Source organism: Anomaloglossus baeobatrachus, chromosome 3, assembly GCF_048569485.1.
Source record: "Anomaloglossus baeobatrachus isolate aAnoBae1 chromosome 3, aAnoBae1.hap1, whole genome shotgun sequence".
Lineage (NCBI taxonomy): Eukaryota > Metazoa > Chordata > Amphibia > Anura > Aromobatidae > Anomaloglossus > Anomaloglossus baeobatrachus.
The window spans coordinates 103316640-103344361 of NC_134355.1; the positions used below are offsets into that span (position 1 = coordinate 103316640).

At 40.4% G+C, this 27722-nt stretch overlaps 1 protein-coding gene across 3 annotated transcripts in view; it reads left to right on the forward strand.

The window, feature by feature from the left end:
- The window catches only part of BCL11A (BCL11 transcription factor A), a 179194-nt gene that overhangs the window by 147361 nt on the left and 4111 nt on the right, over nt 1-27722 (forward strand). Inside the window, exon 3 of one of the 3 annotated variants that reach the window (XM_075339364.1) lies at nt 21939-23958. In XM_075339364.1, coding sequence (XP_075195479.1) covers nt 21939-23956 — 2018 coding nt within the window. In that variant the 3' untranslated portion in view covers nt 23957-23958. The remainder of the gene's footprint in view (nt 1-21938; nt 23959-27722) is intronic. The other 2 variants (XM_075339365.1, XM_075339366.1) reach the window with 2 other exon arrangements.

Consider the following 27722-nt stretch of genomic DNA (forward strand, 5'->3'; position numbering starts at 1 on the left):
CAGCTGCATATCCCTCTTCTCAGTTTAGTATTTACACTTTTAATCTACAAGGCATTTTTGGTCACTATAAGGCATTGTGAGCATTTACAGAAAGCTTGTAAACTGGGAACACGGAACTACAGACTGTTCCAAGATGAGCACAATAGTAGTTTTTCCTAATAAAATATACTAAAAAGCTTTGAGTATTCTCATGTACTAGGCAAATAGCCTCTTTAGAGAGGAAGAGAACAAGAACTCTAGTGGCAATATTGATCCTTTAATGGGCCTTTGCCACATGACTTAGGATAAAAATCCAAACCAGAAGACTACATTTGCAGACCCATGTTTTGGGATTTTTGCCTCTCTTCAGTGCAAAGCACTAGAGCTGACTTGGCTTTGTGAGAGGATTCAAAGGGTAAAATTTCTACTTATGGATAATGCAAAGTGAGCACAAGAAGACTTAAAGGGAACCTGTCAGCAGAAATTTTTCCCTAAACCTAAACTTTTCCCCTTCTGCAGCTCCTGGGCTGCATTCTAGTAAGGTTCCTATAGTTATTCTGCCCCCTTTTAGATCAAAATAAATAGTTTATAAAGTGGTACCTTTCAGTTTAAAAATCTTGTTAATGGTACACGGGGACGGGCTGTCTGTTGTCCGTTACTGTCCCTCCTGCTGCTTTAAGCCGTCCCCCAACGCTCATTTACATACCTCAGGACGCCGCCCAGTGCGCCCGAGGTCTCGCGCATGCGCCGTGCCACTCTAGTGGGACTGTGCACAGTGGGACCGCTGGTGATGTTGCACAGGCACGAGATTATGGGCGGTGCTGTGATTTTCATCAGCAAGCTCCCGCCCATAATTTCGTGCCCGCGCTTTTCCCTCTGCCTCCACCGTTCTGTGCATGCAGCGGTCCCACTGTGCACAGTCCCGCTACAGTGGCACGGCGCATGCGCGAAACATCGGACGCACTGGGCGGCGTCCTGAGGTATGTAAATGAGTGTTGGGGGACGGTGTAAAGCGGCAGGAGGGACAGTAACGGACAACAGACAGCCCGTCCCCGTGCACCATTAACAAGATTTTCAAACTGAAAAGTATCACTTTATAAACTATTTATTTTGATCTAAAAGGGGGCAGAATAACTATAGGAACCTTGCTAGAATGCAGCCCAGGAGCTGCAGAAGGGGAAACGTTTAGGTTTAGGGCAACATTTCTGCTGACAGGTTCCCTTTAAGGCATGCAATGCTCCTCTGGGAATTTAAATATGTAGGGTGTCTTATTCATTCAATTGCTTAATTGCTTATTAGTTTCCTTACTCTAGCTTGGCACTCTTGGTGCTTTGTACTCTCCGCAAGGATAAACTTTATACCTGCAACCACCTGTCAGAAGCCTCTCACCCAGCCAAATAAGCTGTCCTGCTTTGCATTGATGAGTGGCAAACTCCCTGAAACATATCTGTAAACTTGGTTTCTGGTTTGGCTTCTTATCATAAGTCATGTGGTAAGGTTCTTTAAATGGTCAATATTAATATTTTAGGATTTTTACTTGCAGTAGGTTGCACTAGAATCCCTGTCTGCTTCCCTTCTGAAAAGGTTTTTGTATTTTTGTTTTCCCAGAGGAGCATTGCATCACTTATAAGTCTCCTTATACTGAATTGGCACTCTGCACAAGGAGAAGCTTCACGCCTTAGACCCCTTCTCATGTACTATTTACTTGTGCAACTCTGTAAACATTTATTTGATAAATTATTAATTTTCCTATATTTATAACAAAATGTCATTTGATCCTTTTGGAAAAAAACATTTCTCCTGGGTGGAAGTAAAATCTAAATTTTTACACTAATTACTATAATAATTTGTAATAAGAAATAATACCATAATGTAACATACCTTGAAATAACTTGGATTATTAGGCGATTTGCTCATTATGGATGAATAGTTGGGACCACTTTCATTGTTGTTGTCATTATTAGGCTATTTCTCTGGAATTTAGATCTTTGCCAAATAAGTAAAAGCATTTTCTGTTTCCTCTATCTTAGATCACTGTGGGATGACTTATAATTTAATATTCTAGGTGATTGGAGTGCAACAGAAAATTTACGTGGCACACAGTGCTTTATGTTTTCAGCTTTTTGTCTTTTTTACATTATTAATATTGTTGGGGTTTTTATATTTATTTCAGCTCAGTATAATTGTTTATTTCCTTATTTAAGGGAATCTGTCAGGAGGTTTTTGCTATGTAATCTGAGGACAGCATGCTGTAGAGGTTGAAAAACAAAAATCAACTATGCCTCTCTTATTATACATGCTGTTGCTTACCTAAACTAATGTCTTAGTCACTTGGTGATTATCATTGCTGTGACTAGGTGGCTCATGCCATGTTTTGCGGCACGTCCCCTGCTATGATTGACACCTCACTATCAATTTACAATCTCTATTGAGCTCCTGGTTTGGGCAGGACAGCTCTATCACCTCTGCTGCTTTGTTAAATCGAAAACCTCATGATATATCAGAACGGCTGCAGCCAGTAATCCAAGTGATACATTGTTAGATTCATAATCCATTTGCCTACTTCAAGCTGCTCTCAGATGAGGTAGCAAAAACCTACTGACAGATTCCTTTTAAGAAACAGAATAAAAAGAAATCAGAAGCGCTACTGTGCGTATGTGGCTAGTAGGACTATAGAGATGGATAGTGAGATGCACTTACCTATGTTGGTTATGCTGCCAGGCATAAAGCTGCAACCCCATGTAGCACTGATCTCAGGGATCGCTGGATAGATTTGCCACTGAGACTGAATCATGTAATGAGAGAAAAGTGATCCACTCCAGCATTGTCAGTGGGACCCCAGAGATTGACGGACACTGTAGAACAAGGGCCATCCTACCAGAGGCTGGGGTAATGTCTCACTGCGTACCCGTGAGTGAAATCACACGTGGCTCCTTCCTACGTAACGGCCGATTCATGGCAGGGCTGGTTAGTTAAGGTTCCGTCACACACAACGAGATCGCTAACGAGATCGTTGCTGCATCACCGTTTCTGTGACGCAGTAAAGATCTTGCCAGCGATCTCATTATGTGTGATACCTACCAGCGATCTGGCCCCTGCTGTGAGATCGCTAGTCATTGCCGAAGGGTTCAGACTATTTTCTTCAAAGGTGATGTCCTGCTGGGCAGGACACATCACTGTGTTTGACACCTAACAATGACCTCCTATACAGGTCGCTCATCGTTATACAGGTTGCTCATCGTTACTGCATCGTTGGTAAGGTCTGACTGTGTGACATCTCACCAGCGACCTCCCAGCGACTTATCAGCGATCCTCATCAGGTCGCATCGTTTTCGGGATTGCTGATAAGTCGTTAAATGTGACGGGGGCTTTAGACTGTGGCTCAAGATTGCTGCTGCTCCATCTGCTTGTTCACAGATGGGAGTAGAACAATAGGATCGAGATAAAGGCAAATATTGGCAGTAACCGGGCGCTGCAATGACCTTGCAGCGCCCGGTTGCTGTAAATTTTTGCCTTTAAGAAACAGAATGACATTTATATATGTAAAAAGTAAATCAATTGATTAGCCCTATGTTTTCTATAGATCATATGACGTGTTCTCCCAATAAGAGATTCAGAAAGAAGAGAGAAGTAGACAACCAAGAATAAGCATTGTTGGGCTATCCTTTGCTGGATACCTATTATTGTGAGAACAGTTGGCTTTTGTCCCATGGTCGCCCAACAATAAGTCGAATGGAAAGACAATGGACCTTCAGTACTGGTTTTTTTTTATATTTTCCCTGGCTCATTGATCTCTGTATCAGGGCTGTGGCTGTCACTACAGCTGTCTCACTGAATTAAACATGCATATTTAGCCTATCCAAGCATGCATGCTTATAGGGAGGTCGGAGAGGGTAGCACCTTCATCAGAGGTCGCACCTCCACACTATAATTGTTCGTTAGGACATTTTAGAGTAATCATTTTTTTGGTGAAATTCCAGCATAACTATATATTTTAGTTAATTTCACTAATACAATTCTGTAATACTGTATAATGTTGTTCCCTTCAGCCATGGGATAATAACCTGCTAGTATATGGCAGCTGGTATATGGCAGATGCCCTGAGGGAAAGGACATCAAATGTAAAAATTTCTGGGGCACTCTGATTATATTAGTAAAATGTTCAGAATGGCTAATTCACCTAATGACGCATCCGTTTAATGAAAAGGCCAATCAAAATCTGTTTATTATCTCACGGAACACCACACATTTATTTTTGACTCTCTAAAAATGAAATCTATGCAGCATCCATAGTCATGCTGATCATAAGGTCTTGTCCACGGTGAAACATTTATAAGTGAAGGAACATGTTTTGATGTCGGTCCCCAAAGAAAGGTTTAAAATCTTGTAGGAAAAAAAAAAATCCCATTTTTAACTGAAACGTATCCAGTGTTTATATCCAGCAGAGCAGTCATGATTACTAAGAGTGCAGAATGCAATTTCTATTCCTGGGAGCAGAGATGAAAGTGGCCTTAAACATCACATTACATCAGACTACTCTGGGGAGTTCTTTTGTATTGCATTAGTAACTGAAAAGCCTAATTGGGTGATTTTGTATTAGTATTTGTGCTTTTACTTCAAAACCATATGGCTCTATTTTAATATGTTTATTTTGAACATGTAAGACATAATACATTCTATTATAGGAAATGATAGAACACATAACGAGAGTGACACAATGAGATCTCCCTGCGCCTGCCGGATTGAGTGTTCAGTCCGTATGTGTCTATAATGTTAATTGGTACAATGTATAAGGTTACACGCATCGGCCTTGTTTGCTCCATGTTACCATGTTGTCCTTTTACTGTAAAATGAATGATATAAAGTGTGAGAAGTTGAGAAATATTTACAATGCTACAATCGCGGCATACACTTCATGATGTATTATTTTCAACCTATATGCCCTAAATCTTTGTTATTCTAGATGAAGCTTTGATATCATATATGATCTTTCTCATTAATCAGAATTTTGTACAGAACATTTGAAATGTCTAATAAGGGAACAGTTGATTTTAGAGAGAAACAAAGAGTTAAAAGGAAGCTGTCACCAGGTTTTTCCCTTATGAGCTGCGGCCACCACCAGTGAGCCCTTATATACAGTATTCTAAAATACTGTATATAAGAGCCCAGGCTTCTCTGTATAACACAAAAACACCTTTATAATACCTACGGGGTGGTCCGGTCCAATGGGTGTCGCTGATCGTGGGTCTGGGACCTGGAATGCTGTACAAAAGAGCTCACTGGTGGTGGCCGCAGCTCCTAATGGTTTAGTGATTAGCAGGGTAAAGATAAAATATAACTTTTAATAATCCTATTAAAAACAGGGGGTGAAAACAGACAACAAACACATAGTGGTGACAATCCGGTAAAGGAGAGCTGTATTAATCAGCAGTGATGCAAAAAAAACCTAAACCAGAAGTCACTATAGCCTATTGAACAATATATAATTGCAAGGGCTAAAAATTAAACCTTCAACAGTAAGGCAAGTAATAAGGATTAATCTCACCGGTATTTCTTTTACTTGGTGATAGTGGGATCACAGAGGCGGAGCTATTAAGAGCTTAGCTACCACAAACCCCTCAGATGCAGATCCGCTACAGGCGTGCTCCAGTTCTCCCTACGCGTTTCGTCATTTCCAACTCATCAGGGGAGTCTGTCTGGACTGTGGAGCCAAGAGTGATAAACCTCTTGTGCAGAGGTGGCCGCCTCTGCACAAGAGGTTTATCACTCCAGGCTCCACAGTCCAGACAGACTCCCCTGATGAGTTGGAAATGGACCTTTGTTTTCACCAATGACTGGTCAGTATTGTAGACAATACATCTGAAATTAGAATAGCCAAAAATCTAAAGCCTTAATGGATGTAGAGGAATTATCTACACAATGATAGCCCCTGCCTACTGAATATGCTCTATTTATCCCAGCACGCCCAAATGCAGGAACCCTCAGCTCAGCCGTGCAGTACAATGTTCTCCTCGAGAGAGCTGATTCCTACATGCCATCACCATACATATTTAGCTATCATCCGATCCCACCGACATAGAAGGGTTTAGTAGACTTTAGTCTACATTGTCTTGCGTTCTCCTCTCTACCGCCACTAACAAATGATAGTTCTCATCCTAGCGGAAGCAAGATTTACATGTATTACAACAAAACAGAGTTTGCCTGGCGCTGCTCTACTCACACATGATGAAGAGCACATGGGACTTTTGGTAAATTGGGTGGCGGTCATCATAAGACTGGAGTCACACTTGCTTGTGACTCATATGAGTTGTGCTGCCTGGACTGGCCACCAGATCTTCTGACAGGAGTGGATCAGCTGCATGTATTTCTATGCAGCTGAACGCTCCTGTCAGGAGAGCTGGCGGCCGGGTCGGGCAATGCAATGCGAGATTTGTGTGAGTCACACGGAAGTGTGATTCCAGTCTTACGTGGAGACTGGAAAAGTGTAAAGCCATGCAAAACAGCAATCTATTTTTTCTTCATTAAGGCTGAGTTCACGTCTTGTAATCATCCGTTAAAATGGATCCAGCAGAGATACGTTGGGAAAATGAGGTCTGCCGGATCCATTTTTTTTTAACATGGGAGTCTATGGATAATGGATCAGTTAACGGATTGCTATTCATTTTCCATTTGAAGTGGATCTTGTAGAAAATAACCAGATCCATTACAAATGCAAAAATAATGGATGGCTAAATGGCAATCTGTTAACGGATCCACCCTCCATAGACTCCAAAGTTAAAAAACGACGGAGAAAAAATTAATGTTTACAGAACTTTTTTTCTAAAGGATCTCTTCAGGATCCATTATAACGGATGATTACAGGACATATGAACTCAGCCTAACTACCTCACTGTGATGTTTGCTCATGGAAATATAACTATGGAACTTATGGCGGCGTAGTAATACATCTCTTCTAATGTGACTGCCAGTAACTTCCCAGATAGCAAATAAGCATAAAAAGCCATGTAAGCATTGAAATAAATGTTTTTTTTTTGTTTGTTTTTTAAATATCTATCTATCTATCTATCTATCTATCCCTCTATCTATCTATCTATCTATCTATCTATCTATCCCTCTATCTCTCTATCTATCTATCTATCCCTCTATCTATCTATCTATCTATCCCTCTATCTATCTATCTATCCATCTATCTATATCTATCTATCTATATCTATCTATATCTATCTATCTATATCTATCTATATCTATCTATCTATATCTATAGCTATCTATATCTATCTATCTATCCCTCTATCTATCTATCTATCCATCTATATCTATCTATATCTATCTATCTATATCTATCTATATCTATCTATCTATATCTATAGCTATCTATATCTATCTATCTATCCCTCTATCTATCTATCTTTCTATCTATATCTATCTATCTATCTATATCTATCTATCTATCTATATCTATCTATCTATATCTATCTATATCTTTATCTATCTATCTATATCTATCTATCTATATCTATCTATCTATATCTATAGCTATCTATATCTATCTATCTATCTATCTATCCCTCTATCTATATCTATCTATCTATATCTATCTATATCTATCTTTCTATATCTATAGCTATCTATATCTATCTATCCCTCTATCTCTCTATCTATCTATCTATATCTATCTATCTATATCTATCTATCTATCTATATCTATCTATATCTATCTATCTATCTATCTATATCTATCTATATCAAATCAAATCAAATAAGCTTTATTGGCAGGACCAAATACAAATTAGTTTTGCCAAAGCAAGTGTACATTAGGGACTGGGGCTGTGGGGATGGTGGGTGGGGACTGTAGGAAGGATGGATGGGGCACATCCAGGGTGGGGACTGTGGGGGCACCTCTACGATGGGGGCTATGGAAGTCCATGGCTTATGATGGGGCATATCCAGGGTGGGGACTGTAGTAACGGTGGTTGGGGCATATCCAGGGTGGGGATTGGGGGGGCCACATCTGGGATTGGGGGGCTATGGAAGTCCATGACTTATCATAGTTCTCTTTCTCGAAGTCTATGACATTCGCTCACATACCGTGCTGCTATCTCCACTGCGCTCTCTTCTTCCCCCAGCAGGATATATATTTTCTCTTCCTCCTTCATGGAGCTGAAATCCGGGAAGAGATGGGAGAGTCTCCTGAAGTGAGTGTCCCTCACTGCTGAGTACTTGGTGCAGTGTAGCAGGAAGTGGGTTTCATCCTCCAGGGCCTCCAGGTCACAGTGTTGGCACAGTCTCTGTCCTCCCTGGGCTTGTAGCTCTGCTTGTGTCGACCGGATTCGATGGCTAGACTGTGGGCACTGAGTCTATATCGGCTCAGGGTCCTGCGGTCTCTGGGATCCGGGAGTTTTTCCAGATATGGGGCCAGTCTGTAGTCTCTCTGTAGTCTCTGGTACGTGGTCAGTTTCTGTGAGGTGTTGATGTCGGTCCTCCAGTCACTGACATACCTCTCCTGGCCCTTGTCTACCATCTTCCTGATTCTGGTTCTTGTCAAACTACTGTGATTGGTTATTTTGTCCAGTTGGGTTTGGGAGAGCTGTGCCAGGGGTCCTGGTTCATCTGGCCCACGTATATATATCAGAGCTTTGTGGTGATGGGAGCTTGGATTGCTACTCTGTAGGTGAGCCTGAAATGATAGTGACCTCTTCAGAGCTGCTAGGTGTAGAGGGAATCTGCCCAGCTCAGCTCGACAGGCACTGTTGGAGGTGCTTCGATGGACCTGGAGAAGGTGCTTACAGAATTCCAGGTGGAATATTTCTGTTGGGCTGGAATCCCACCTTGACCAATCTGGGTGTGAGGGCCCCAGACTTTGCTGCCGTACAGGAGGATTGGGGCAATGATGGAATCGAAGATTTTTAGCCAGACCCTCACTGGTGGCTTCAGATGATACAATTTCCTTCGGCTGGCATAAAAGGTTTTGCAGGCCTTGTTTTTCAGGGTCTCTATGGCTTGTTTGAAGCTCCCTGACTGGTGAATTTCCAGGCCCAAGTAGGTGTATTTGTCTGTTCCTGTTAGAGTGCAGCCGTTTAGGACAAATGAAGGATGCTGGTCAAATCTTCTTTTTGTCTTCTGGAACACCATGATGTTGGTTTTCTTTAGATTGATCGGTAGTGCCCATGTGGAGCTGAATTTCTCCAAAATTTGTAGGTTGTCTTGGAGACCTTTCTCGGTTGGTGACACCAGCAGTAGGTCATCTGCATAGAGCAAGAATTTCACCTGGGCGTCATGGAGTGTGAGACCTGGAGCAGTTGAAGATTCTAGAGCAGTAGCCAGCTCATTGATGTAAATATTGAAGAGCGTTGGACTTAGGCTGCAGCCCTGTCTGACTCCTCGGCTCTGCTGGAAATAAGCCGTTCTTCTACCGTTGACACTCACACTGCAGAGGTTCTCGGTGTAGGAGCTTTTGATGACATCGTAGGTCTTTCCTCCTATTCCGCTTTCCAGCATTTTTAAGAACAAGCCCGGGTGCCACACTGAGTCAAAGGCCTTTTTAAAGTCTACAAAGCAGGCGTATATCTTCCCATGCTTTGTATTGTGGGCGTGGCTCTGAATGAGACTGTGCAGGGTGTAGATGTGGTCCGTGGTGCGGTGGCTTGGCACGAACCCTGCTTGGCTTTTGCTCAGGACATTGTGCTCGGTAAGGAAACTGATGATCCTTTTGTTTAGGATGCTGTTGAACAGTTTTCCCAAGTTACTGCTGACACATATGCCTCTAGTTGGCAGGGTCATACTTGTCCCCACTCTTGTGGATCGGTGTAATGAGTCCTTGGTTCCAGGTACGAGGGAAGTAACCACCACTCAGCACAATGTTGAACAGTTTAACCATTGCAGCTTGAATTTCTGGTGGGCTGTACTTCAACATCTCTGGGGGGATTCCATCCAGACCACTAGATTTTTTACACTTTATGGAAGTGATTTTCTCTGCAACTTCCTGTAATGTAATTGGTGTGTCCAGTGGGTTTTGGAAGTTTTTGATTTTCTCTTCCATTGCCTTTAGTTTTGATGTTATGTTTTCCTGCTCTTGGCTTAGTCCTTCTTTTGGGATGTCTTTGTAGAGGTCTCTGAAGTACTGGAGCCAGATGTTGCCATTTTGGATATGGGTGTCATTCTTTTTCTTGCTCTTTGTGTCCATGTGGCTCCATATTTCCCAGAAGGAGTTGTTTTGGAGGGCGTCTTGGAGTTGGCTAAGTTTGGTAGAGATGTAGCTCTGCTTCTTCCTCCTGAGGATGGTTTTGTACTGCTTTTGTATGGTGTCATAGGCTTCCCTCAGGTCTGGGTTGTTGGGGTCTCTGTGTTTATTGTTTGAGGCTGTTCTCAGGGTCTTTCGAACGGCTTTACACTCTTTGTCAAACCAACCATTGATACGCTTTTCTTTTGGCCTCTTGTAGTTGACTTGTTTGAGGTCGGACAATTTGGCCATGGTGTGGAATATTTTGTTGAGGTCTTTTGCAGCTTGATTCACTCCTTCTGGGTTTGACTTGTACTTGTAGCTGTAGAAGTTGTGGAGCATCTCCTGTAATTCCGGTCTGTTGGGAGCCTCTTTATATTTTATTTCTGACGTCTTGGACCAGTTATAGGATGGAGGTCGCTTGTAGAGGCTGCTCTGCTGTGGCTTTTGTGTGGATGGTTTCTCTGTAGATTTTATGTACAGGAGAAGTTGGCTGTGGTCTGACAGGTGCGTTTGTGGGGTGACTATGAAGGCGCTAATATTTGCCGGGTCCATATCTGTAATGGCGTAGTCTACTACACTTCTTCCTACATGGGAGTTTAGTGTATATCTTCCCAGTGAGTCTCCCTTTGTACGTCCATTAAGAATATGAAGACCTAAACTTTTACATAAGTTCAGGAGCTTTTTGCCACTTTTGTTGACTGTACTGTCATAGCTGTTTCTCTCTGAGTGTTCTGAGTCGTGACTGCCCCAAATATGTAGATGTTTCCATCTGTGGTCAGAAAGTCTTTTTCTCTCCCTGTTCTTGCATTGAGGTCTCCAAAGATGAGAACTTTGCCCAGGACCTGATAATGGGTGGCTTCTTCTTGTAAGATCTCAAAGCTGTCTGGATTGAAGTAGGGGGACTCTGGCGGTGGTATATAGGTGGTGAAGAGGTAGACTTCGGACTGAGAGGTGAGGATGGAGCTATGGATGGATGGATGGATGGATCTATATCTATCTATCTATCTATATCTATCTATATCTATCTATCTATATCTATCTCTATCTATCTATCTATCTATCTATCTATCCCTCTATCTATCTATCTATCTATCTATCTATCCTGATTCACTTCATTGCTATAGCACGGGATATGGGATGCATCATTATTAAGATTCATGGTTTAATGTTGCTTTTTTTTTTCATTTGTTAGTCAAGATATAGTATTTGTTTTATGTTTTGTGCCTCGGGGGATATATTTGGTATGCATGCATAGATTAGATAGAAAGATTACTTTGGTATAATGGAAAAATGCTTTGATGTTTGGAAAATTAATCCATTTTTTTATATCTGGTTGATGAAAATATTATATGGAGGCCATGATATGCTTTACAGCCAAGATAAGTGTCTAACAAATCTTTATTTAATTCTTGTTAAAATACAATAACTGTAGTTGGCTTTGGTACATGACATGGCCTCAGTGCCTTTATAGGTAGATACTGTATATGATGATGCAGTAATTGTAACCCCTTTACAACCTGGGACGTACTGGTATGTCCAAGGTCGTATCTTTCCCTTTAATGCGGACTTGTACAGCGAGCCTGCATCTTTCCCTGCACATGTAGACAGATCTGATCAGCCAACATGTGCAGCTAACAGGCCCTAGTGGATTGGACCCCCCCCACATGTTAACTAGTTAAATCCCGCTGTCAGTCTCTCATATTGGGATTTAACATGCACCAGTGGGGAGGGCATCATTCCCAATCACATCGGTGGCCTCGTGATGTGATCATGGGTACCGATGGGTTGTCATGACAAGCGGGGTTCAACTAACGACTCATGTCATTGTCATGACGTAGTACCTGTGAACACCGGCTGAACGCCGGCATCTTGTTGTTCAACCTCACCTTGTGTCCTATCTAATGGACCTCACATCATCCACTGTATCTCCCTAGATAAAATTACACAGCGAGCATGAGTATGGGGATTCGGGAGACATAGGTGACGGCCAAACTTGCGTTTAATTCAACAACTATCTAATGTGTACGGGCATTTTAATAGTCTTGTTTGCATAAGTCAGAAAAAAATTGTTTCCTACATCTATTAGCAAGTATTATTATTATAAATTTACTTTATATCATATTTGTTGCATCCAGATGAGTGCCTTAATAGCTTACATATTAGTGAACTGTTAATGTGGATTTTGTTGTCAGATGAGGCAATTTTGGAAAAGACTTCTACAGCTAGTTGGCACATGAAGAATTTACTTTGGTTTTGCTTTCTGTTGGCAAAGAAACATTTTTGTTCTAGTTCAGTAGTTTCATGTTGCGTCTCTCCTCTTTTGGCTCACGCCCCAGCTCCTTGGTTGATTCCACGGCTGGTGGCTATAGACATGCCAACGGCTGACATCGAGTCAGTTACATATTGTACTTCTCTCGTCTGAAATCACGCACCTCATTGTTGCATTTGTTGTATTTATATTTAATGGATCAAAAATTACAAAAATCAGATTTTTTAAAATAGTTAAAAATTATTTTTCTTTAAAAAATATATTCCAATTAGTGTATAATGAGGTCTTTAGAAATATATCCATTAGCATAAACATTCCCCAACAGAGTATTGTCATTTTTATTAACTGGTCATCTTGCACCACTAATCTCAAGAGGAATCGAAAAGAAGAACTCATTGGTAAGAACATTATAGCCATTGAGGCTGTTATGGAACCCTAAGGGGAAATTTGGCCCTATTTGGTCATATGCCTTTCTTTTTAAGTTTCAGGAACCTCTGCAGAATTAGGCTGGCCATACACATTAGACCTCCTCCCAATACTCAACGAGTGCTCCTGTGGTCTCTATGAGAAAGCCAACAAAATGGCCAGTGGCTTATTTCCGGGAAAAGAATATGGTCAGCAGTCTGAAATCATAAATGCCCAATCAACAGCTCACCCTACATCCAGTCAACCGTTGCCCCATTAGCCAAACCTATCAATATTGTTGGGTTTGGACAACATTAGTCTAAAGTATATGGGCGGCCTGTACACAGATATTCTAGATTATTATTAAACAAAAGGGTTAGGAATTGACCCATGGGTCAACAAAATTGTGTAGAGCTGGAAAAGAGACAATAACCTCTTTGGTCCACAGTGCTAAAACTGTGCATGATAATCCAAAACGGCTCTTTTAAGCTTTCTGTTATGGAGCCTCTGTTAGGGCCAGGTGGACGGGCAGACCCAGGAGGTGGATCCACTGGGCTGAACACCTCACTGAGGGCAAGGTGCCCGATAGCCGGAGCACTAGTAGGACAGTCCGTGTAGAGGAGTGGAGTAAAGAAGTCCCTGGGACCACGGGGTCTCTGATGGTAGTCCGGGTGACGGAGCTCAGGTTCGGAGGCCGAGATGTCATCAGGCAGAGTCCGGAACCAATGGAGCGAGAAGACGGGTCACCACAGGGATCGGAGATGGCAGGAGCTGACGGGATGGCAGGCCGTCACCGTTCGGGGTTCGGGTATCGTCAGGACCGGTTGGCGAGGCAGGATCGGCTCTACGAGAGAGATAGGTGAGTATATCACAGACACAAGGAGACCTGACTCCTAGCTTAGAAAACACGAAGAACAGGCCCCGCCCACTTGGAAAGGATCCCCCTATATACCCAGTACCTGATCCTTCAATATCCTGTTGGAGGACACTGGCCCTTTAAGAAAGGGTCAATGACCGCGCGCGCGCCCTAATGCGCATGCGTGAGGCCCGGGTGCCAAAAGCCAGGGCAGGGAGCGGTGAACAGGAGGCAGGGGAGCCGGCCTGGAGCAGAGCTGCCGACGGGCGCCGGGAGCGGGGACCGAGCCGCCTGGGGAGCGCAGGTGATGGGGGCTGGAGGCTGTGGAGCGGGGGACGCCTGATAGAGGAGCCGGGGAGCGAGGCAGGGAAGCCGGGGAGCGTGGCAGGTGAGCCGGGGAGCGAGGCAGGGGAGCCGGGAAGCAAGGCAGGGGAGCCGGGAAGCAAGGCAGGGGACCCGGGGAGCGTGACAGCCTCCTTTCTTATATGTAAGCCACTCATTTCCTTTTACAGGCAAAACCAATTGTAGAACCGTGTAAGGAATCTCAATAAATAAATGATCTTCTAGAGGACATTACAGCATGAATTTATTTTTACAGAAGGGAATTCAAAATAGTAGGAAGAGCAATACATTGCTTCCGCACTTCAAGGCTCCTTACCATTTTCTGCTCTCACCTCTTATTTACAGGTAGTCTGAGACTTCATTTCCACAACTATAGCCATTGGTCAGTATAATTAAAGAAACCAGTTTACCCTAAATGGCCACCTCAACAAATTATGATCTGTACAGCGACATCATTTGATACTCATATGATCAATTGATCCTTTATATACCTCTTACATTGTGTTTTCTCCATTTCTCAGCCATAATGTGCTAATGTAATATTAGCCTCTATTCACACCTGGAGTTCTGTTATTAACCAAAAGAATACTAAACAAAATAACATGTTTAACGCAATAACGGAAGTCCAACGGACAAAATTAAAGTCAATGGGGGTCTAATGTGTGTCCATCATGGGACGATTTGGGCACTACCATGAATTTTGTTGCTCCAGTGCTAATTATACAATGCAATTAAAAAACATGTTGCTATGAACAAAATCTAACCGAGATATTTGTTTTAGGGGTCAGTATATTTTTAATAAAGTGGAGTGCAGAGGCCCCTGATTGTAGGGATCTGCATGGACTTGATGTGAGTTGCCTTAAGGCTGGGGACACGAGCGTATCGCATCCAATGCAATATGCTAATGACCCTCGGATCCTGCTCTGCTGCGAGCGTGAGCCAAGTGTCATTATATTGTGATCCAATCCTGCAATCGGATCACAGCTGTGGAGGAGATGGAGGGACAAAACTCCACATCTCCTCCATTATCAGCTGAAGCGATCCGAGTGCAGTGTAATGTTTCATTTGCACCCACAGACTTATATGGATACGAGGGAATACAAACCAGATTCCACCCGCAGTGTGCGGCGATTATTTTCTTTGTCCAACTAGGGCTGAGAAAAAAAATCGCAGATGGGAATGGCCCCATAGAGTAACTTGAGTCCGAGTAAAATGCAATTTTTTTTATCGCATTCCATTCTGCCCGTTTTACTCGCCGTGTGTCCTAGCCCTAAGGCCTCAAAACATATGTATATGTGCATAGGTAGGTGGATAGATATATAGAGAACAAAACTGTAAAATATTATAGTGGGTGTAATGCCCTCCATATAGACTTCATCCATTGGCAGATATTTAGATAAAAAAAAGAAGGCAGCTCTCTAATATAGCGAAAAAAGAGTGGAGTTTATTAGCCCATGTGGCAATGGTTCGGTCGATATAGGACATATTTCAAGCTTGTATTTCAACAGAAACATTGCCACATGGGCTAAAACAGTCCACATTTTTTTTGTCTATTGTCGAGTGCTGCTTTTTTCATCTTGGTGGATAGCTAGATGGATAAACAGAGAGATAGAAAGAAAGATGCAGTATAACCCTGCATCATCTCAATATAATGAGGGTTAAGCCGGAGTTCCACTTGTGTATGACTTGTGCCAGTCTCGCACTGTATCACCCGGCATGGCTGCACACTCTTCTGACAGGAGCAGGTTGGCTGCATGTAATTCGATGCAGCTGAGGTGCTCGTGTCTGGAGAGCATCAGGCCGTGCCGGGTGATGCGTTCTGAGACTTGCGAGTGTCATATGCAAGTGAAACTCCTCCCTTATAGAAAGATACAGATATAGTAAGGGAGATGGATAGATGGTGAAATGGATGAATGCATGGACGGACAGACTGACAGATAAATAGAGGGGTAGATAGATAGCTAGATTGATAGATGTAAGATAGAAGTATGGATGGATAGGTAGAATAGATAGATGGATAGATAGACAGATAGATATATAGATAAATAGAGGGATAGATAGATGTAAGGTAGATGGATAGATAGGTAGAATAGATGGATGGATTGATAGACAGATAGATAAATAAATAGAGAGATAGATAGATGTAAGGTGGATGGATGAATAGATAGAAAGATGGAGAGAAATATAGATAAATATATATAAGGTATGTATATACACATTACATAGAGGTTCATTGTTCCTAGAGTGAGGCTTGTCTGGCAGTTGGCGTATCACCCTCAATGCAGCCGCTGCTGTTATCTATGCTATTTATTTAGAGGATGTCTGCTCAGGATGAAAAGTTCACATTGATCAATAAAGTTTTGAGCGATATGCTCGCCTGGTATATCATTAACGCATGCTTGACTGAACAAGTCACTTTATTTACTAACTTACACTTTAATGTGTCCATTGACCTGCTTTTGCCATCACTTGGGGTCACACGGTGATTGTCCTCCTAGGACTCCACGTAAAAAATGGCTCTTCAGTGTGCACAGTAATATTACTCGCTGCTTCGGAAAGGCCGTGCATTAAAGGAATCCAAATAAGAAGAAATATAAATTGAACGTAAATGGATTTCTACTCATTTGAGATAATATGAAGTATCTGGCAATTTTATCTTCCATTTATCTTTTTGCATCAAGTTTATTTTGTCTCATTGGGATTGTGCTGGTGTCATTTTATGCTCCTGAATTAAAACGACTGCAGATAGGTGACATTTGCTGAGAGTGCGCACGGCTATTATGATCATTAGTTAAATCTATGCCAGTAAAATGCATTTAACTGTTAAAACCTTTGATGTAAATGTTATTCTTTTAAAGCCCCGAAAGCTTGCGTTGAATTAGGCAGACCCAGCTTCTACCCCCAAACTCCCGCAGATTGTTACACATGTTTCATCTTAGCTGACCCCAATATTTTTTGAGTTGTTTAGTAAGATAAAAAAGGAGCCCTTATCACGAATCGCGAAATTAAAAATAATTTTTGATTTCTTCAAAGCAAATGAACATTTTACACTCCGGCAAATCAATGGAAACATCATTTTGCCGCGTGGATCAATCCTGAAGATGGTCTGAACGGAGTAATTTAGTTGATTATGGCAAGTAGCACATTTATTGATGGTGTGAAGTTGGGGAATGCGGAGATGCCGCCTGGTATAATAGAATCTAAGCAGCGGCTGAGAGAAACCCAGAGAGCAAGGAGTAACAGTAATGCATTATTTGCTGTTAGTTGGCTACTGATAATTACCATTTTCAAAGCAGGGCTGTTAATGTTGTATGGAAGTCCAGGTTAACAACTCCTCTCATTGACATTATTATTAATACATTACCGTACTTCTCTTCTGATATACCCAGCAGAAAGACTAAACTGTAATCATCAAGTACTGTGCACTGAATGTTCATTATATAATAAGTGGAGGCTTTCGGCTGCCATGCTCTTCTAAAAGAGAACTTGGATGAACAATAATACATGTAAATTAACTCTCGGAGTACAAGGGATCCATGTCCATGATTTCCGAGGCATAGAAAGTACACAGCAAACTATGATGTGCACCTCTCCAAGGATAAAAGCAGAAAGGTGTTAAATTAAAGGAATGCTATAGCGTAAATAATGAATTTCTATAAATTTATAGGGAAAATTTATTAACATTGGCAGTTTTAATATGACGTTGTCTGGAGTAAAATATGCCTCCTAATAAATTTGGGTCAACTATGGCTAAGTATACACCAGAAAGTCAAATTTGCATTGTAGTGTCCTCCAATTTCTGGCAAACATTATAGTAAATTTGTAGGCCCTTGTTTGATCTGCTAAGTCCCTTGATTTTCTTTTTTAAATTGTAATTTGTCATATGCCACAACTGCATGGGGGGCTGTATATACTTTTGCTTATAGAGAGCCAACATATTATTCAGAAAAGTACAATGGGTCTCATTTATCCAAACTGTCTAGAAAAAAAAACTGGTCATTGCTAAACCTTAATTTCTTTAGGTCCCAATACACATGATAATGCGGTCAACTGAACTATCATTTGGCCTACTTTGGCTTGGCCGTGTGGTCCTTTGTTTTCTATGAGAGCTTCTGCCAGACTCCTCTGACAGCAGCTTATCTCTGCTAGAACAAAGGATCAGGCTTTAAAATGTAAAAGACCGGATCCTCTGCTCCTCTGACATCATGGTTTGAAATAGTCAGAGGCCTCCATAGACATTAGACGTTTGGCCAGTCCGATCGTTGTTTATGTAGGCCTTTAAACAACTTTGGTAGATTGAAAGCTGCACATTTTTTTTTTCTTTTCGAAAGGTTTATTAAAGAGGTTGTCTACTACTCTTACATTGATGGCTTATCATTACAACTGTACAACTGTAGGTGGCATCTACTATGAGTTTATGTTAATTCCATTAAATACACAAGTGTGCAGGGGTTCGCTAACCATGGGGCTGTCATCTAATAGGAGTTTATATCATATAAAAATGTGGTATAAAAAACAATTTATAAAAATGATTATATCAGGAGTGTGGACCGTCTGACAATCTTGCTGAAATGAAATTTATATATTACAATAAATAATGCCAAAAGGCGACTGACCAATGCCGCTGTAATGTCAACAGTATTTTATTATAAAATCTAGCTACTTTTCACATTTCATATTAAGCAAATGTTTAAAACCTAATTTCATTCTCTATGATCTAATCTTGTAAAGAGATTTATCCAAGAGCAGGATACATTTAATGAGATTAAAATGCATTGCAAAGTAAATTACAGGTCAGGCCAAGTATAGTACTACTGTATTGTGAGTCCTTCTTGCTTCTGTTACTGTATTTGTGTTCTCTTTGATTGTTTTTATGTTTCCAGTTCCCAGATTTATTCTTGAATTCTCATTAACAACAAGTGCTTGGAATTGTATAAATTTCTTAATTTTGTGTTTCCTCGATAAATACAAACACCATTACAATTGGCCATAGAAGAGATTTGAGTTTACATTTCTGACTTCTGCTCCGTTCAGAAAACTGCATTCTTTTGAAACTCTTAAAAAATAGTATTCACGATATGAGACCTTCTGAAATTATGAATCTGGAACCAATTTGTTTAAATTTTCCCCATAACTTCTCATAATTGAACAGAGATTGTTGACATTCACATATCACCTTGTCCCAAATGGGGCTGACAATCTAGTTTCTCTCTCATCGCATCACCCGGCATGGCCGCACACTCTTCTGACAGGAGCGGGTCGGCTGGATGTATATCTATGCAGCTAAGGTGCTCCTGTCCGGAGAGTTGGCAGCCGTGGCGAGTGATGTGATACGAGACTCGCGCAAGTCTCTCGCAAATGTGACTCTGGCCTATCTCAGACACTATGGCAAATTTCATAGGAAGCCAATTAAACTAGGGATGAGTCAACCTGGCTTCACTAACTATGATGGGGAGGTGCTCAGAAGTAAAAATTAGGTCCAATAAAGTAGAATAACTCCATTTCCTGCTATCTCTTGGTCTCCAAGGCTTGAATACCCTCTCACTAGGAGGCCTCACTCTTATGTCTCTCCAACGGCTATCCAAAAGCACAAACGCAGGCTGATCCCATCATCTTATTGTGCAGTTCTGATACTTAATCTGCAGTTCATGAAAACCTAGTGATTCTATTTCAGGATTTCTTTTGGACCCATGGCACATTAAGCACACACTGACGTCTTACATGCAGCACTATTAGCTACGCCATTGGCAGCTTTTGTAACCTCCATTCACGCCATCCTGTTTTCCCGGTTTGGGATTACTCTCAAGGCAAACACCATAACAACTATTTGTTCCTATAGCATACGGGTTATGCTCTAACATCTTTCTCTTAGGTACACAACCTTGATAAAGGCTCTTCAAGCCGAAACATCGGTTATTTTTAAGACTTTTGCCTTGCAATAAAATCACCTACCGATACTTACTGTACCATTTTTTCCATTTTTATGAGTGTGTCAAGGTTATTCTACTTTATTAATTAACCTAATAAGGCATCTCTAGGTGCCAAAAAAAGCAGCAGCAAAAACCTGTATCTTTGCCACGTTTTTGGTGCAGATTTTCCCCATTCATGAGAAAGGGTGAAATGTGCAGCTAAATACTGCAGGAATTTACATTCTGCAAATTTATTTCTGCGCCAAATCTGCAAATAGAAAATTCTCAACATGTGCATGAGACTTCAGGATTCTCATTGATTTTGCTGACATCGGGATTCCCTTCAGGTTTTGTGTCAAATCTGCACTCAAAAATGTGGTAAAAATGCAACATGTGCACACAGCCTTAGTATGTTTTTAAAATGCTGAAGAAACCCAGAATACCTGGAAACCAATGCAAACACTTGGAGAACATGCAAACTTAGGCCGGGGTCACACTTGCGTGTGTCTCGTGCGAGTATCGGATTGCACTACCCGGACCGGCCGCAGATCTCTTGACAGGAGCGGGTCATCATAGAAATACATACAGCTCCTGGCAGAAGAGAAGCCAGCCGGTCCGGGTAGTAATCGCACGATATTCGCACGAGTCACACCCAAGTGTGACTCCAGCTTAATGTTGTTGTTCAGATCCAATCACCCAATGCTAAGAGGCAACAGTGATTACAATTAAGCCACTGCTTTTTTCTGGGCTTTATTTTCAAACTACATTTTTACAAAAAGAACTTATAGGTTAATTTTGTGTTGTTTATCTACATATAGAGGCAATCCTTTTTACCCCTTCCTGACCAGGTGTTTTGGTTTTTTTTTGCGCTTTCATATTTTCTTTTAGCAGTTGTAGCTATAAATGTCTCCATTCATTTTATCATTTTACGTGCTGGAAAATTGGAAATGAATTCCAAGTGCTGTGAAATTGCATAAATAATGCACAAAGTATGCAATTTTTTAATTTTTTTTTATTACAGCACTTATTCGATCATGTTCACACGTTCAGTATTTGGTCAGCTTTTTACCTCCGTATTTGTAAACCAAAATCAGGAGTGGGTGATAAATACATAAGTGGGGCCCGTGTTTCTATTATACTTTTCCTCTGATTGTCCCCACTCCTTTCAAAAACTGGTGTAAAATACTGGCCAAATACTGAACGTGTGAACTTGACCTTGTGATGTAAAAATAACTGGAATGATAATTTTGCAGGTTTATGAATAGGATGATGCCACATTTAATTTTTTAGTTGAAGTAGCACTGTGAAGGCTTGTATTTTTCCATGGCGAGCTCATGTTTGTAGTGATACCATTTTGGTGTACATACAATGTTTTGATCGCTTCTTATTACAATTTTTGCCAGTGTTGTGGTGACCAAACCTCCCCCAATTCTGTCATTTAGGTTTTTTTTTCCTTATTACCCTGTTTATTGGATACAATTATTTTATATTTGTGACACTATCAGTTCTCTTTGTTTTTTCATTTTTTTAAATTCTTTATTTTTTCATGAGGATAAAAGGAGAGATTCAATTTATTTATTATTAACTTAAAATAATGATGATATTTTCATTTTTACATCCTTTTAGGAGAACACGCCATACACGTGGCACTGACATAAGACGTATTGTTCCCTGCTATGTTGGGCAGGGGTTAAAAACTAAACTTCCTGGCAGGAAACCAAATTCTTTCATTAGTCAAAAGTGGCACTTCCCAATGTCACATCTATTTGAAATTGAATGCCTAAATGTAGCTTTAACAGGGTGCACATAAAGAACTATTGGCAAGTTTCCCAAAATTTATCTCAGGAAAACTGGAAATATTCGGGGGATTTAATCAGTGTATTGATTTTTTTTAATGCATTTTGAATGTTTCATTGATCAATCATTGATACTACTTCTTTTCTGGGTTTTTTTCAGGCAAGGATGAGCCCAGCAGCTATACATGTACAACATGTAAACAGCCATTCTCCAGTGCATGGTTTCTGCTGCAACATGCACAGAACACTCACGGCTTCAGAATCTATCTGGAAAGTGAACATGGCAGTCCTCTTACACCCCGGGTAGGCATTCCATCAGGACTGGGTGCAGAATGTCCTTCACAGCCACCACTCCATGGAATTCATATTGCTGACAGTAATCCCTTTAACCTATTGAGAATCCCTGGATCAGTATCAAGAGAGGCTTCTGGTCTATCTGAGGGTCGATTCCCACCAACTCCCCCATTATTTAGCCCCCCACCAAGACATCATTTGGATCCACATCGTATAGAACGTCTGGGTGCAGAAGAAATGGCTCTCGCAACACATCACCCGAGTGCCTTTGACAGGGTACTACGACTTAATCCCCTGGCTATGGAGCCACCAGCAATGGATTTTTCACGGAGACTTAGAGAGCTAGCTGGTAACACTTCCAGTTCCAGTCCCCCTTTGTCGCCCAACAGGCCGAGCCCTATGCAAAGGTTACTGCAGCCATTCCAGTCCAGCAGCAAACCACCATTTTTGGCAACTCCACCCCTCCCTCCTCTTCAGTCTGTACCTCCTCCTTCCCAACCTCCCATTAAATCAAAATCTTGTGAGTTTTGTGGAAAAACTTTTAAATTTCAAAGCAATCTAGTAGTACATCGTAGAAGCCACACTGGAGAAAAACCTTATAAATGCAACCTGTGCGACCATGCATGCACGCAGGCCAGCAAACTAAAACGCCACATGAAAACACACATGCATAAATCCTCCCCAATGACAGTTAAATCAGATGATGGTCTTTCCACGGCCAGTTCTCCAGAGCCAGGAACCAGTGATTTAGTTGGCAGCGCAAGCAACGCCCTCAAATCTGTAGTGGCCAAGTTTAAAAGTGAAAATGATCCAAACATGATCCCAGAAAATGGTGATGAGGATGAAGAGGAAGAAGAGGAGGAGGAAGAAGAGGAGGAAGAAGAGGAGGAGGAGGAGGATTTGACAGAAACGGACAGTAGGCCGGATTATAGTTTTGCCCTAAATCTTGAAGCTGCTCGTCACCATGAAAACAACTCCAGATCTGGTGAGGAAAGCCGATCTATGCCTGATGTGATGCAAGGCGTGGGTCTTGGTGCAATGCATCACTTTAGTGATGCCTTTCATCATGCATTGATTGACAAACATAAAAGAGGGCATTTATCTGAACCAGAAGCTCAAAGAGACACTTGTGATGAAGACTCAGTGGCAGGAGAATCAGACCGCATAGATGGTGGTACTGTTAATGGGAGGGGTTGTTCGCCTGGTGAATCTGCTTCAGGAGGCTTGTCAAAAAAATTGCTTCTTGGTAGCCCAAGTTCCATGAGTCCTTTTTCTAAACGCATAAAACTTGAGAAGGAATTTGACCTCCCAGCTGCAGCTATGCCTAACACAGAAAATGTTTACTCCCAGTGGCTTGCTGGCTATGCCGCATCTAGGCAGCTAAAAGATCCATTCCTCACTTTTGGAGACTCTAGACAATCGCCATTTGCCTCCTCATCAGAGCACTCATCTGAAAATGGTAGTTTACGTTTCTCTACACCTCCAGGGGAGATGGATGGAGGAATTTCAGGCCGTAGTGGCACAGGAAGTGGAGGAAGCACTCCCCATATTAGTGGCCCAGGGCCTGGAAGGCCCAGTTCAAAAGAGGGCAAGCGCAGCGACACTTGTGAGTACTGTGGAAAAATCTTCAAGAACTGTAGTAACCTTACTGTTCACAGGAGGAGCCACACTGGTGAAAGGCCATATAAGTGTGAGCTTTGCAACTACGCCTGCGCGCAGAGTAGCAAACTTACCCGGCACATGAAAACACATGGTCAGGTGGGAAAGGACGTTTACAAATGTGAAATTTGTCAGATGCCTTTTAGCGTGTACAGTACCCTGGAGAAACACATGAAAAAATGGCACAGTGATCGAGTCTTGAATAATGATATAAAAACTGAATAGAGGTATATCGATAAACCCCATGTAGATTTTTTTTCTAGTCCCTTGTGATAAAAAATAATAAAAGCTAAGGATACAAGACCGTGCTTATCACTAGCACTCCTGATTTTTATTTTTTATTTTTTTTTATAATTTTTTTTTCCCTTATATTTTGTTCTCACCGTTTGAATGCATGTTCTTTATTGGGGCAATACTATTGCATTTTACGCAAACTTTGAGCCTTTCTCTTGTGCAATAATTTACATGTTGTGTATGTTGTTTTTCTAAATTTATTTTTTTTATATAATAGACAGCATGTATGGTATGTTATAGCTATTTTCATTTGTCCCTGAATTAGTTGCAAAAGCAAACATTACTGTTTCCAGTTCTGTGCTGACAAGTGACCATGCTGCATACATTCTGCAATACATATCATGTACAGTTTTTGTGTATTGATGTGCAGAGAGGGAACATCTCTTCACCAGACTTCCAGGGACAGGTCTCCTAGTGCTGCAAATGCTGGTGGAACCTCATCTCCTCATGCTTGGGGTTACTTTTTAGTGTTTTACAAAGCAAATATTATAACAAAAAAAGAAGTGAACCAACAAAACACATAGAAAAAGGCCTTCAAAATAATTTGTACTTTCATTTGGTTTAAATCAAGCATATCTGAGTGCCTTCAGTCTATTTGAAACCATGTCAATGGTTCTTCCTATGTTGAAATGAACATGTAGCTTAATTCAACTTGGATATATGTAGGTCTCCATTGATCTAGTGTATAATTATAATATATTGTATTTCTTATAACTGAGGCTACCTAAAATATGACCCATCATGTCCTAGTTAATCATCATTTTTCCATATTTATTTAATGAGTTGTAAACTAGTTACTTTCAAGTGGAAGGAATATGATTCTTATTTCCAATTTAGTAAACCTTAAGGTATAGCGGTTTTCCAGGAGAAGACATTGATGGCCTATCCTTAGGATAAGTCATCAATGAGTAATTTATGGAAGTCTGACGTGCGGGACTCTTATGTTCAGCAGTATTGAGGGGCAGCAGCGCTCTGTGAGGGTTGCATACCCTTAAATGTTTAACTAGACACAATGGCTCATCTATATTGTGTCTGTGCCTGGTACTGCAGTTCAGCCTTGATTGATTGATTGTGGTTGAGCTGCAGTACCTGGCACCGACATTCAGCTTCTGATAATCCGTTCTTTCAGGATATGTCACCAATGTGTCATTGTGGAGGTCTTAAATAGAGATGGGTGAACCTTTGGAAGTTCGGTTTGGCAGGTACATTCGAACCTTAAAAAAGTTCGGTTTATGACCCCAACTTTATCCCAACCTCAATGGAAGTCTTGAATTGGGCAGTTCATGGCATGCTGCCAGCCATAAGCAGAACACTTCCGGAGAAGGGTGGGTGGAGTTTTCAATTTTTTTGTTTTTTTTGTTCGAACCTGAACTTTGTTTTTTCTGGAAGTCCTTTTCCGAACCCGAACACCGAACCTCAGGTTTGCTCATCTCTAGTCTTAAATGGAGCCCCCCAGTGCTTACCCCTTGATGTCATATCCTAAGAATAGGCCATTGATGATTTACCTGGTAAAAAAAAACCTTTTACATTAAAGCTGAACAAAAATGTATGACAACAAGTTTAATTGTATTATCTTATAGAAATGTTTGTATGCAGATTGCAAAAAAATAAGATAAAAAATAAGACTAAAAAAATTCAGAAGGACATATATGGTTGTCTGACTGACAATCGGTAACAATGTTATCGAATTCTGTACTGTATGTAATGTTAGGTAATATTAAAAAATTATCGAGGCACAACAGTGACATGGTCAATGTGGTACCAGGAAAAAAGCAGGCATATAAGCTACATATAATGATGATTAACTATGAACTTGTGAGGCTTGCCTAAAAAAATACCCCCTTAAAAAAAGAAAAAGAGAAAGACATGCATAAATGTAAAAATTTTACCCCGAAATATATTTCTATCTTTGATATTCTTTTTCTTCTTTCTTTGCACTGTCTATTGTTAATACAAATATACCGATTCATTATTTCAATATTAAGCTACTTTCTGCCCCGGTTGGTATTCCAATAGCACTTGACTCTTCCAGAAATGTGTGTACCTTTTCCTTTAATCAAGGGTACTGTGGTTGAGTATAAAGAATGCTCAGATACATTTAAATGCACTGTACGATTTTCCCTGTTTACAGGCTTACATATAAGGGAAATGTTGCAAAAAAAATTATATATATATATGTATATCTATAAGTATATGAAAAAGATGTATGTATGTGCGACAACATGCACATACAGACATATACACCTACAAAAAAATATAAATGAATATATATATATACATACAAGTATGCATGTATATATATACTCTGCCAGTTATGTACTTGACTTACAGATATGCTGAAACAATGTAGACAATGCTGTGAAAGGATACAGACCACATGTACTTTACAAAAAAAAATATCGCTTTGGCCTTTACAGTACAGGGGTATTTTTGGTGTACAAAAAAGAACGTTTTAAATATAAATGTTTTTGTGTTTTTTTGTTTGTTTTTTTTCCTCGTTTTTTTTTATTTTTTTTTATTACGAAAGCATACATTTTGTTTAGGGGAGTTGTATTTTAGCGCTTCATTGTCTTGTTAAAGACTTAATACTCGTTGCAAATAAAATGGTAGAGGAATTTCTATGCCTTGGATATATCCTGTTTTTTTCAGGTTGTTTTTTATAAAATGTGCATTGAGAAAAAGGTTCCATATTATATAGTACTTAAATCTAGGGAAATGCACACTTCATGTTTAATTCCTATGCTAAAACACATCTATTGTCTTTTTTTCCCCTGTACTTTTAGAATGATATTTCAATTAAATGTTCATCTAGCGTAGGAGCTATAGTATTTATATTGAAGCTTGTATTTTTAACAGTTACTTATTCTTTTTTTTTCGAAAAAGGTATCAATGTACCTTTTTTATGGTAGTGGAATAAAACACAGGCTGCCACAGTATATATATATATATATATATATATATATATATATATACATATATATATGTATACATGTATACTGTATATGTACACTGCTAAAAAAAATAAATGGAACGAACACTTAAACAACAAAATGGTATTTTAGCATTCCCTTTATTTTTTTGAGCAGTATATATGTATACGTATATATCTGCATGTATATATATGTATATATATCTACATGTGTGTGTGTGTATATATATATATATATATATATATATATATATACACAGTGTATATATATATATCTAGATATATACACAGGGTGGTCCAAAAGTAGGTGGACAGTATGTGTAATAGGGCTATCAAACATGGTGCAAAGTGAAACTGACTCAGTTGCCCTTAGCAACCAATCAGATTCCACGTTTCATTTTCCAAAGAGTCTGTGAAGAATGAAAAGTGGAATCTGATTGGTTGCTAAGGGCATCTGAGTCAGTTTCACTTTACACCATGTTTGATAACCCTATTACACATACTGTCCACCTACTTTTGGACCACCCTGTGTGTATGTGTATATATATATATGTATATATATCTGTATGTATGTATGTATGTATGTATGTATATATATATATATATATATATATATATATAATATATATATATAGAGTTTTTTTTATTTCGGCAGGATAATATAGTGCAAATTATTTGTATGTTTTAAAACAAAAAAAATATAAAAAAAAAAGCGAGTGTGACATTGTACAGTACAGAAGCCATATGATGGCTACTTGGGAATACCGC